Here is a 12,457-nt window from a genome sequence, read left to right as displayed (position 1 = left end):
CGCTGGATTAGCCTTAGACGCTTCCCACATCGTCGGGGGTGGGGAGGGAGGAAAACACTGAGTCACCTGTGCAAGGTAACCCGAAGGTCCAGGAGAGCCTGGGATTTGAACCCGTGGAGGGGAAGTTGAGAGGCTCAGGGCAGAGCGTGTGCAAGGGCCCTGGGGAGTTGGAAGTAATGGGTGCCGGGTGTCAGGACGGAGGGCAGGAGGGCAGGAGGGCGGGCAGGTGGTGCAAGCAGACCTACCCTCAGGAAGATCTGTCAGACAGACCCAGGAGGAAGGCAGAGTTGAGTTGACGCACAGATCCAGAAGCTTTAGGTCCTGAATCAATGCCGCAGCAGCAGCAGCAGCAGCAGCAGCAGGGGGAAGAGGAGAGGCAAGAAATGTAGAAGCTCCCCGGAATCTAATCTCCAGACTCCCCCTCCCTCCTGCAACCTCATCTCAACTACGCTCACCAGCACCTTGTGTGATCCCTGCCGTCTCTACCTTCCCCAGCCAACTCAGGGTTAAAGAGCAAATACCGTGGGTCTGGCCCAGAGAGGGGGCCAGATGGAGTTAGCCAGACACTCGTGGGCCCTGGGCCTATCATCCCAGCTCCATAGGAGGCCCCTGAGAACTGAGGATCACAGTTCAACCTCAGCCCAGGCAGGAAAACATCTGTGAGAGTCTGATCTCTAGCTTAACCTTGGGAGGGGGGAAAAAAAGCCAGAAGTGGGAGGTTTAGCTCAAACGGAAGAGTGCCAGCCTTGAATGGAAAAAAGCCAAGGGACAACGCCCAGGCCCTGAGTTCAAATCCCAGGACCTGGGATACACACACACAAACACACACACACACACACACACACACACACACACACACAAGCGATCCATACAGGGGTAATGGAGAAAGGCAGGGCGGTAGGAAGGAGAAGAAGGGAGAATTCCTTTCTAAAGCACCTCCATCTTACTAGAAAGGGGACACAGGCAGCAAAGGAGAGAGAAAAGAGCTGAGATCTGAGAGTTCTGGGTCCCAGAGATTCTTCTAGAAGGCTGGGGGGAGGGGGAAGGGATGAGGTTGGGAGGGAGAGAAGAGGAGAGCTGTGAAAACATATCCGGTTTGGCATTTGGGGGACCTGTGAGCAGAGCAGTTTGGGGGGTTCTTCTGAGGGGGGTACAGAGGTAGCAGATTCTCTGATCTCAAAGAGCAAGAAGAAGAAAAAGGGGGACACGAATTTCAGACACCCTCCCCATTCCATCATTATGCAGAGCTTTAGGGAAATGTGAGGCTCGTGGAAAGAGCTAGAAAAGGGACAGGTCCCAGGAGTCCAGACAGAAGCAAGGGGGGAAGAGAGGAAGGAGAAGTAAAGGGGTTCAGAAAGAGGGGACTCCCCAAAAACCCAGAAAAGGCAGAGTCACAAGTGCTCATGCTAGCTGATGCGTGTGTGTGTGTGTGTGTTTTGTGAAAATCGTATGTGTGTGTGTGTGTGTGTGTGTGTGTGTTCGTGTGTGCATGCACCCATACTGGGGCTTGAACTCAGGGCCTAAAGGTATAATCCTCTTTTTCTCCTCAAGGCTGGAGCTCTACCACTTGAGCCACAGCTCCAGTTCCAGCTTTTGGGTGGTTCATTGGAGAGAAAAGAGTCTCATGGCTGTTCCTGCCCAGGCTGGCTTTGAACCACGATCCTCAGATCGCAGCCTCCCGAGTAGCTGACAGGCGTGAGTCCCTGGTGCCGGTTTTCATGGTTCTGAGAACAGCCACCGTTTGCTGAACCCCAATCTTGTGCCAACCGCGTTCCTGCAAAGTGGGGGCGTCATTCTGCTTGGGCAAAGAGCCAGAGCTCCCGGGAAAGATTCCCACACCACCTGAAGCCCAGCCCAGCCCCTTCCCCTGCAACCCGAAGCTGGGCGCCCGTGGTCACGCCTGTAATCCCAGCCACTCCGGAGGCTGAGATCTGACAATCGTGGTTCAAAGCCAGCCCGAGTGGGGAGAAAGTCCATGAGACGCAAATCTTCCATTAACCAGCAAAAAAGGAAACTGTGATTCACATGGTAGAGTGCCAGCTTGGAGTGTAAAAGCTAAGGGATAGTGCCCAGGCTCTGAGTTCAAGTCTCAGTACTGGCACAGAGGGGAGAGAGAGAGAGAAGAAAGAGGAAGAGGGGGGAGGAGGGAGGGAAGGAAGGAAGAGGTAGGGAGGGAAGTGAGCAGGAAGGGAGGGAGGGAAGGAGGGAGGAGGTGGGAGGGAGGGAGGGAGGGAGAAGAGTTTGAGTTTTGAGAAATGGAGAAATCAGTTACAGAAATTCTCTATCCAGTGAGCAAAAAGATTGCTTCAGGGCTGACAGGGCCACTCTGGGATTGGGCTGGGGGACCCTGGGAAAGTTCTAGAAGCTTGGCTTTGCAAGTCAGGGCGGAGGGGAAACAGCCATGTCCCCACGCTGGCTGGCAGGAATCTGATTCTTCGTTTGAGTGACACCCACAAAGCACCCAAGGGAGCAAGAGCTGGGAAAAGGCAACTTGCATTTCTTTATTTAGAGGGTTCGGGTTCTGAGGATACTTCATAATTCCTTTTTGACTTCTCTGTCGGTAGTTGGAGCCAGAAGTTGCCCTGATTAAACAAAGCTGTTTGGGAACGCGGTGTATCTCTATCCACATGGCCGCCTTTCCACATTCCCACAGGTGCATCGCCTGACATCGGTATCATTTCCCTACATGCACTGCTCACACACATGCTCAGCCTCACCCAGACACACACACACACACCATGCATAGTAGGTGCTCAACTAGTACATAGTAGGTGCTCAATGAATCCTCGTGCCAGGCATGAATATGGAGAGACCGGGACCCCAGATAAGAGGGCGAGGTGTAAGTCAGGCACTGGTGGCTCACGTCTGTCATCCTAGCTACTCAGGAGGCTGAGATCTGAGGATCCGTGGTTCAACGCCAGCCAGGACAGGAAAGTCTGTGAGACTCTGATCTCCCATGAACCACCAGCAAACCACAAGTGGCGCTGTGGCTCAAGGGGTAGAGCGCTCGCCTTGAGCTGAAGAGCTCAGGGACAGCGCCCAGGCCCTGAGTTCAAGTCCCACGACCGACACAACTAAAAAAGGTCTAGGTGTGTTCAAAGTCAATGAAGCCCCGCCCGTGGGTGCATTTCCCCATGGAAAGTTGGCCCAGAGAAGAGGTTGAAGAACACAGCTCCCAAGCCAAGAGAAAGAGTGTGAATGCATCGTGTTGCGGGAGAGAGAAGTTATTCAAATACTGCAGGTTGGAGCCAGAGCCAGCGCTGGGAAAGATCGCCTCGTCCCAGGGATTGCTTGCCAAAGCTAAGATGCAAATGGGGGATGCGGCTGAAAGCGAAGTGCAGGTGTCTCGCGTCTGTGAGCAGCATCTTAAAATAGAGCCCGCCATCTTCTTCGCCACCTGGAGATTCCCTGAGCACAGAGTAGACACCCAAAAGAGTTCCCGAAGGAAAAAAAGAAAAAGAAATCCCTCCATGAGTTCCTTCTTCATTTCCTGTTCTTAGAAAGAGAAAAGTCTTGTAAGGTTTTTGGTGGGTATTTTTTGGGGGGGGGGTGAGGAGGGCTTGGTGCTAGTCCTGGGGCTTGAACTCAGGGCCTGGGCACAGTCCCTGAGCATTTGTGCTCAAAGCTAGTGCTTGACCACTTGATCCACCCCCCCAGCTCCGCTTCTGGGAGTTTGGAGCTGGTTAATTTGGAGATAAAAGGCTCATGGCCTTTCCTGCACTGGCTGGCCTCGAACCACGATCCTCAGATCTCAGCCTCCAGAGTAGCTAGAATGTCAGGTGTGAACCACACACTCCCAACGCCAAGATCTTTAATCAACTGAAGGGAAAAAAAAACATCTTGACTGAAGTGAGAACCCTTCAAACTGAGATTTCTGAATCAGGGTGGGTTTTCTTAGAGTTCCTGGAAAACTTGTTCCTTTTTTTTTTTTTTTCTTTTTCTTTTTTTGTTGGCATAAACCAAGTCCCAGGCAGTGATCGGCCATAGCTAAGGTAGTAGGAGCTCCTTCTAAACCCCAGGATCCTCCTCTGTTCTTTCAGACAGAAATACAAAGGGCGCCTGAGCCGTGTGCTGGTGGCTCACGCCTGTCATCCCAGCTACTCAGGAGGCTGAGGTCTGAGGATCATGGTTCGAGGCCAGCCAGTGCAGGGAAAGTTCATGAGCCTTTTATCTTCAATGAACCACCGGAAAAAAAAAGCCAAAGGTGGAGTTGTGGCTCAAAGAGTAGAACACTAGCCTTGAGCCAAAAAGCTGAGGGAGAGCAGGTAGCCCTGAGTTCAAGCCCCACGACTGGCATTTAAAAACAACAACAGTGAAACTGAATGGCTAGAGTAGAAAAGCTCTAAGAATTGGAGTTGTGAAGTGTCGCGATATTAGGGTGTGGGTAGGCGGGACAAGAGGAGACAATGGGGGAGGGGGTCTCTGAACTCTCCACCCTTCGTTCCCTCACCACAACTAGTGAAATAGTTCATTTGCATTTATTTTGCATATTGTAATTCCCATGCAGATTGTAGTTGGAGAAAATCTTCTGAGGCAGAAGAAGAAGAAAAATATAATAAAACCCTGAATGTCTGTGACTTAGGGAGTAAAGCAGGAAGAATATCATTAGCTAGGTACTTTAAGCCCCTATGAGGTTATAATATCGCCAGTGCTCATGGTAAATGCAAGATAAAAATCAATATTAAGCTATAATCCACACGCACGCACATGCACACACACGCACACATAGGCTGCAGTGTTCTGATTTCTAAAGTCTGGGGACTGCCAGGTGGCTCACCCCTGTCCTCCAAGCTACTCAGGAGGCTGGGATCTGAGGATGATGGTTCGAAGCCAGCCCGGGCAGGAAAAGTCTGTGAGACTCTTATCTCCAATGAACCACACACACACACACACACACACACAAAAGCCAGAAGTGGCGCTGTGGCACAAGTGGTAGAGCACTCGCCTTGAGCAAAAAGCTCAGGGACAGCGCCCAGGCCCTGAGTTCAAGACCTGCACAAAATTATTACTATTTTCTGTTTTTGCAATATAGGGATCAGAAGCTGTTCATCAGCCCCTAGATGCCTGGGCCCCCCAAGAAACAACCCCTTTTCTTCTCCCTTCCCTTCCTGCCAGCTTATTGCTTTCTTGGCCTCGAAGTAGGGGTTCCCAATGTGGGACCATGTGCTCTACCACCTTATCTGAGCAAAGCCTTTCTCATCCGAACCCCAACTCTTGTTTGGCAGGTTGGCTCATCTCCCCCAAATCAGACCAGCCGGGAACACTGCATGCACATTCAGCCGTGTGCTAGGAAACGCTAACGCAGGATCAGCAGCATGGACTTCGTCATGAAGCAGGCCCTCGGGGGTGAGCCCTATCCCCCCCCCACTTCTCCCCGGGGGTCCCACCTCTCCCCCAGACCAATCATCCACCCTCTTCACCATCGGGTACCTTGACCCTCCTGGTCCTCTCTCCCCAACCCCTCCCCTTTCCTCTCCCCTCTTCTCCCCTCCCCGCAGGGGCCACCAAGGACATGGGGAAGATGCTGGGGGGTGAGGAGGAGAAGGACCCGGATGCTCAGAAGAAAGAGGAAGAGAGGCAGGAGGCTCTCCGGCAGCAGGAAGAAGAGCGCAAGGCCAAGCATGCGCGCATGGAGGCCGAGCGCGAGAAGGTCCGGCAGCAGATCCGAGACAAGGTCAGCTTCCCCAGAGAGGCCAGAATGGCCCCCTCTGAACCCCAGCACCCCTCCCTTCCAGGATAACTTCAAAGAGGCCAGAATGCCCCCCTCTATTTCTCCCCCTTTTGTCCCCCCCCCAACCCTGGTACCTGGCTTCCCTAGTAACTTCTTACCCTTTAGAAATCCTCAATGATCTAAACACTGAAAATTTCCCCCATATGATTAGAATCCCTTCTTTTCTTTGGCCAGTCCTGGGGCTTGAACTCAGGGCTCAGACGCTGTCCCTGAGCTTCTTTGGCTCAAGGCATGCGCTCTACCACCTGAGCCACGGCGCCACCTCCGGCCTTTTTCTGAGTGGTTTATTGGAGAGAAGCGTCTCATGGACTTTTTCCTGCCCAAGCTGGCTTTGAACCATGATCCTCAGATCTCAGCCTCCCAAGTAGCCGGGGTGACAGATGTAAGCCACCGGTGCCTACCCATGGATGTCATCTTCTATGAATGTTGATCCAGGGATGTAGAAAGTCCTCGGGGATCACACCATCCTTGCCTGCTTCTCTGTCTCTCCGTCTCTCCTTGCCCCTCTCCCCCACTTGATAGTCTCTCTCTCTCTGCCTTTCCCTCCCCAGTATGGGCTGAAGAAGAAGGAGGAGAAGGAGGCGGAGGAGAAGGCAGCTCTAGAACAACCTTGTGAGGGTAGTCTGACCCGGCCCAAGAAGGCCATCCCCGCAGGCTGTGGGGATGAAGAGGAGGAGGAAGAAGAGAGCATCCTGGACACAGTGCTCAAATACCTGCCGGGGCCCCTTCAGGACATGTTCAAGAAGTAACAGGGACCACCCCAACCCCACCCCCACCCCCATTCCACTTTGTGACTAATTTTTCTTTTCTGTTGTCCTTCTTCTTTCTCTTCTTTCTTCATTTTATTTTCTCTTATGTTGTTTTTTTTTATTCAGTTAAGTCTCCGTTCTGAAGGGGGAAGCCTCAGTTGACCTCTGCGCCCCCCCCTTTTTCCCTGGCCAGGGGTTTCCTCTTACCTTTCCTCAGACAATCCCCCCTCTGGTACCCTCTTTTCATTCCTGGGAGAATCTAGTCCACTCCCAAATAGCTTGGAAAGGGAAGACATCTTTGTCTCCAGCAAGGTTGAGGGTGGGGGGCAGGCATTAGACCCAGGGTCCACAATACTTGGGGTCCTCCCCCCCAACACCCCACCTCCCCCTTCTAGAAAACTAAGGTCTATGTCAGTGTGGTAACTCCCCATACATTCCTTCACTGCTCCCTACTGCCAGGGGTGGGGGCAAAGGGGGTAAAACCCCCCCTGGTCCCAGCCAGCCAAAGTAATGACACATTCCAGCCCTGCCCAGCATGCTGACCTTTGGCCTCTGACATTCCCATGAGCCTCCAGGTCAGGGCAGGGGTACCCAGTGGCCTGGCTCTGAGAAAGTGGGGGAGGTTCAGGGTCAGCCTGTCCCCGAGGCTAGGGTCTGGAGAGTAGGCTGAGGCCCTCCCCTTCCTCTTCCTCTTCCTCCTCCTCCTCCTTCTCCCTGGCAAACCCCCACCCCCCAGCGCAGAAGCACACCCTTCCCCCCAAAAAAAAAACAAAACCTCACCCAGAGAGGCATGGCCACAGCCGATGGGTCCTCTCTGGAACTCAGTCCATCTATGGAAGAACCCCAGGACAGGGTAACCCCTTGTTTCCCCTTCAACCTCCCTAAGGTCCTGGGACCCCACTGCCAGGCTAGGCCCACATTTGCCCAGCCAAGGAGTCCCTTGGACCCCCTCCCCCCTCCCTTCCCACCACCCCCCCCCAGAAAACACTTGGAGCCATCGGGCAGCGATGGGCTTCTCCCCATGACGGACGTCTGCCATGGGGGAAGCCCAGCTGCCCCCATTCTACCCAGCCCTTCTTCCCCATCCTGCTCTGTCCATGTGCTTCCAAGGCCCCGTGGTCCCCCCCTCAACGAGGACCCTACTGTTGGTGGGGGGGGGATAGGGGGAGAAGCTAAAATGGCAACTGTCCATTCAATCCTATTGGCCAAGAGCAAGGGCTCCCAGGGAGGAAGGGGAGGGACTGTCATTCATCACCATGCCCATCTGATGGGCAGGACTTCCTGCTCTTTCCAGTTGTGTGAGAATGGGGTGGGGATGGGGGGGTAAAGAGAAGGAGGAGCAAGTGGGAGAAGGGAGGAAGGAAAAGTAGGGTCGTGTGGCAGAGACCGCATCAGCCTCCATTTGGCGCGGCCAAAGCTATGTCGTGGTTGGGAGTGCCGTGTGTCTAGAGATTGTGCGTGTGTGTGTTAGTCATCGTGCCTCTGTATGAGAGATCAGGGTGAGGGGTAGACCTGGTGTCTCTGGGCGGAGGTTGGGCCCTCCCAGGTGAGATGGGAAATTCATCTCATGCACGTGTGTGAGCTTTAAAAACAAGAACAAAAAATGGCCCGTGTAAGCCAGGCTTTGGTGGCTCACCCTGGACATCCCAGCTACTCAGGAGGCTGAGATCTGAGGATCGTGGTTCAAAGCCAACCTGGGGGAGGAAAGGCCATGAGACTCTTACCTCCAGGGAAATCACCAGAAAGCTGGAAGTGGCGCTGTGATTCAAAGTGGTAGAGCGCTGGCCTTGAGCAAGAAGAGCTCAAGGACAGCCCTCAGGCCCTGAGTTCAAGCCCCACGACCGACCACTCCCTCACTTCCAAAAAAAATGGTGTGCATGTACAGATGTGTGTATGCGTGGCGAGAGAGAGAGAGAGAGAGAGAGAGAAAGAAAGAACACGGGTAAGACTCCCCCACCCCAACCCAAACCAGAGGTTTGGTCCCAGGGGGGCCACATCCAACAGGAGACCTTATTCTTGGCCTAGAATCTTCCCACCCTTGGGTGGGGGGCGGGGGGAGGAGTTCCTGCCTGAGGTCCTCAGACTTTTCACTGGGATCACAACCCAGGCAGTGCCCCCCAGGAAGCCATGTTGGGCCCCGCGCCCCCCCCCCAGTCGGGGCCCATCCCCAAAGCTGGGGGCTAGGGAGGGAGGGGCATTTTGCCTCTTTTCCCCTCCCTCTGAAGCTCCGCCCCTCCCAACCCACCCCATCCCACCAGCTCCCCCTCCCCTCCCCCCGCCCCCGTTTGCATTCTGCAGGTTTTCCATTTTAGTGGATTTATGCTTTTATTTCCGAGAGAGAGACACACACCGCTTGTCTTCTCTGTCCGTTTCCAATAGTTAAAGCCATATCAGTTAGACTGCAATACTTTCAAGACGAGACAAAACAATCCATATGTTTCGGGAACCAGAAAAGTCCCCCCTGGTTTTGTCCCTTCTCCGGGGGGTTGCTGGACCTCCCGCAGGTCCCAGCTCCCCCTTTCCCCCTGCCCCCCTGTACCCCTGTGTCGAGCCCTCCCCCTCCCCCCGCGACTTAGGGGGAATCCATGTCTGTCTGTGATGGGGAGCCACCTTGCACCCCTGCTTGTCCGTCTGTCTCGTTTTCGTTGTATCCTGGGCAGGATGGTTATTCTCCAAAGCCCTGAGGTCCTGGGCCAGAGGCCCAGTTTAGGGGTTCTAAGTCCCCCCCCCAAAAAAAAGCTGGTATATAAGCTCCACTTTAGACACCAGGGCAGACACTGTGCTGAGAGAGGTCATACCCCCCTTGAACAGGGAACACCCCCCCTCACACCCCGAAAGTAATGCCTGGTTACAGAGTGCTAGGTGGGTGGTAGAGACCTGACCATGTAGAATATCCCAGGGGTGTCTGAGGGAACCCCCAGATCCTCAGATGGGGTCTCCACATCCCACTCCATCCCCCCCCGCGGATCTCTAGGATGGGCTCTGGGATTTTCAGGCCTCCTCCTCCCATGCCCTCCAGGCTGGGCTGGCTTAGTCTGGGTTGGCACCCATCAGACCCCTCCATTCTGTTTTGGGGAAACAGAATTCTGAGGTCTTGTGGAGTCAGGGGCAGGAGGAGATGTGTACCCAGCACAGATCTGGCTGCCTTCACTATGGCCGTCCTTCGTGACACAGGCTGGGGAGAAGCCAGTGAGTGGCCCTGAGGCCCTGAGAGGGGGGGTCCTATAACAAGCCAGGGAGGGGAAGAAGATTCCCAGGGGATACGCCAGCAGGAGAAGGGGTGTGCGCATGGGGTACCAGCATAGACAATGTGTGTGTCCTACAGAATGAGATGAGACTTTGTCCTGGCTAGGACCCTGCTGGTGGGAGGCCCAGAATTCACACACACACACACACAGCTGGAGAGAGAAAGAGAGAGAGAGAAACAGGTTAATGGCTCACGCTTGTCATCCTAGCTACTCAGGAGGCTGAGATCTGAGGATCGTGGTTCAAAGCCACCCTGGGGAAGGAAAGGCCATGAGACTCTTGATCTCCAAGTGAACCAGCAAAACCAACCAGCGGTGGAGCTGTGGTTCAAGGGGCACAGCACTAGCCTTGAGCAAAAGGGGGGGAAAAAAAAAAGCTCAGGGACAGCACCCAGGCCCTGAGTTCAAGCCCCAGGACTGGCACCCCCCCCCCAAAAAAAAAGGGGAGGGGGGAAGGGGAAGAAGTCTCCTCCCTGTGTGAAGGAAAGGATTTCTCAGACTCTGACCATGGGGTCGGGGATTTCCAAAATGGACGTGGTCCACTTCAGGTCCTGATGCAAAGCATCATGGGATACTCCTACAGAGGCAGGCTCCTGAGATGTGAAAGAAAGAGAAGAGAGAGAGAGAGGGAGAGAGAGAGATGGAGGGAGGGAGGGAGAAAGAGAGAGAGAGAAGGAGAGAATGCAACAGAAGTATTACACACCAAGGCCCCTGACAGGTGGGCAAAGCAGCCATCACAAAGACTTGTGGCTAAAGCGAAATAGAGGGGAGACCTCTCCCCCACCCCCCACGAGCTAGCAGGGGTACACCCCCCGCCCCCCACTGTTATGATCTGGGCAGCCCCCCACGGGCTCCTCCCCCCCCTCAGAGACTGGGGGGTAGGTGGAGCATCACACTGGCTTGGATGGGGGACACCCCTTCCACCGCCACCCCCATATTTCAGACACCCCCTTCTTCCTGTGGCCTGTGTTCGCTTCCACTGGGAAGAAAATGGAGGTGCTTGTTTGGTCATTCCTCTCTCCCCCCACCACACACACACACACACACACACACAGCTGTGGAGACCCAGGGCGGGGAGAGAGAACCATCCTGCTCAATTGGGGGGACTCGCCCCCCTTCTTTCCCACATTTGTGCTGTGTCCTCGTTGCTCCGCTTCCTTTAAATGTGTCAGTGCCTGAGGGGAAAGGGAAGGGTCACCCCCTTGTGCGCCCCAACCCCCCTCAACCTGACCAAAAGCCATGGCTGTTGCTCCCCGACCCGCACCCCCCTTTGTATGATGCAAATGCTGATGTACAAAATCAACCATGACAACAAAGAGAAGAGGAAAAAAAAAAAAGAAAGAAAACCACCTTGTACAGCAGCTCTCTGACTGGTCTGTCTTTGCTCCGTTCGGCCGACACCACCAGGGTTACATGGGGGGGCGGGGGGCACCCCAATTACTGGCAAAGGTGGGGCTGAGCTCAAGAACCCCCAGAATGTCTTCCTTGGACAACCAGCTGTGACGCTGTGAAAATGTTCGCAGAAACGGTCCGAGGGGGAGTAGAGGCTGCTCCCAGCCAGAATTCCAGGAGCACCCCCATTTCCCTGGGCCAACGCAGAGTCCCCACAGTGCAGGCTGAGCCCCCACACCCATCCCTGAGTACCCTCCCCCCCCCAAACTCCTCGGGACATATTCCTGAGATTATCTCCAAGTCATGTCCCGGCATGGGTGGCTCACACCTGTCATCCCAACTACTGAGGAGGCTGAGATCTGAGGATCGCGGTTCGAAGCCAGCCCCGGGTGGGAAAGGCAGTGAGACTCAGCTCTTAACAAACCACTCAGAAAAAAAAAAGCAGAAGTGTGACGCCGTGGCTCAAGGGGTAGAGCGCTCACCTTGAGCAACAAAGCAGCTCAGGGACAGCGCCCAGGCCCTGAGTTCAAATCCCAAATACCCAAAGTCATGTAAGAGGGCAGAGGTCATTCCACAAATGGGGACAGATGCTCTCCTCAGCCAGGCTATGTGCGGGACACACAGGCTGGGGACACACAGAGACGTCAGCGCCCAGCATCCTACAGGTCACCTAGTGACCAGAGCAGACATTCCCTGGCTTCATTCCACCACTCTGGTCCACCTCGTTTCCCTCTGCTTCTAGGTACCATGGAGACACACCACCCTTCCACACACACACTGGCCTACCTGTATACCCTTCCACACCCAAGACTCCAGCCCCACCCCGAGAAGAGTCATCCAAACTGTGGGTCACTCCCTGCCCAGCCGCCCCTCCAAAGGCCTAGAGGATGGTATAGACCTAGACAATAACATCAAAAGGTCAAGGTGACCTTGTGCACCAGGACCTACCCCCCACACCAGGCAGATCAGACCTACAGTCACCCCAGGGCTTCAAGTGATCCCTCTCCCTCCAGACCCCATATGTGTATGATGCTTGCAATGAGCTCTCTCTCTCTGTCTCTGTCTGTCTGTCTGTCTCTTTCTCACTGTCCCATAGCCCTGTAACACACACACACACACACACACACACACACACGTCTCACCTACTGCCAGACACACTCATCCAATGGCACTCTGGAAATACTACATCACCACCACAGGTCCCCCTCCCTGACTTGAAGGCCCTTTAAGAGAAACACCTGTTTATTGAATCTCAGTTTCCTTGGATAGGGGCCCCGGGCCCAGTGCTGGGCCGGGTCCTCTGTTCTCGGGGTCTTCCCTGGAGACTCAGCAGAAGGCTG

General features: G+C 54.6%; 1 protein-coding gene across 4 annotated transcripts in view; it reads left to right on the top strand.

Annotated features, from left to right (window-relative positions):
• Cplx2 (complexin 2) overlaps positions 1-11,086 on the top strand; it is a 66,049-nt gene extending 54,963 nt beyond the window's left edge. For all 4 annotated transcript variants that reach the window (XM_070036537.1, XM_070036535.1, XM_070036536.1 and 1 more), the window contains 3 exons: positions 5,226-5,346; positions 5,499-5,674; positions 6,283-11,086. In XM_070036537.1, coding sequence (XP_069892638.1) covers positions 5,316-5,346; positions 5,499-5,674; positions 6,283-6,480 — 405 coding nt within the window. In that variant the 5' untranslated portion in view covers positions 5,226-5,315 and the 3' untranslated portion in view covers positions 6,481-11,086. The remainder of the gene's footprint in view (positions 1-5,225; positions 5,347-5,498; positions 5,675-6,282) is intronic.
• Positions 11,087-12,457: the final 1,371 nt, after the last annotated feature.

This window comes from Dipodomys merriami, unplaced genomic scaffold (assembly GCF_024711535.1).
Source record: "Dipodomys merriami isolate MVZ:Mamm:240054 unplaced genomic scaffold, mDipMer1.0.p SCAF_271, whole genome shotgun sequence".
In the NCBI taxonomy this organism is placed as follows: domain Eukaryota; kingdom Metazoa; phylum Chordata; class Mammalia; order Rodentia; family Heteromyidae; genus Dipodomys; species Dipodomys merriami.
This window is presented reverse-complemented; position numbering and strand designations above follow the sequence as displayed.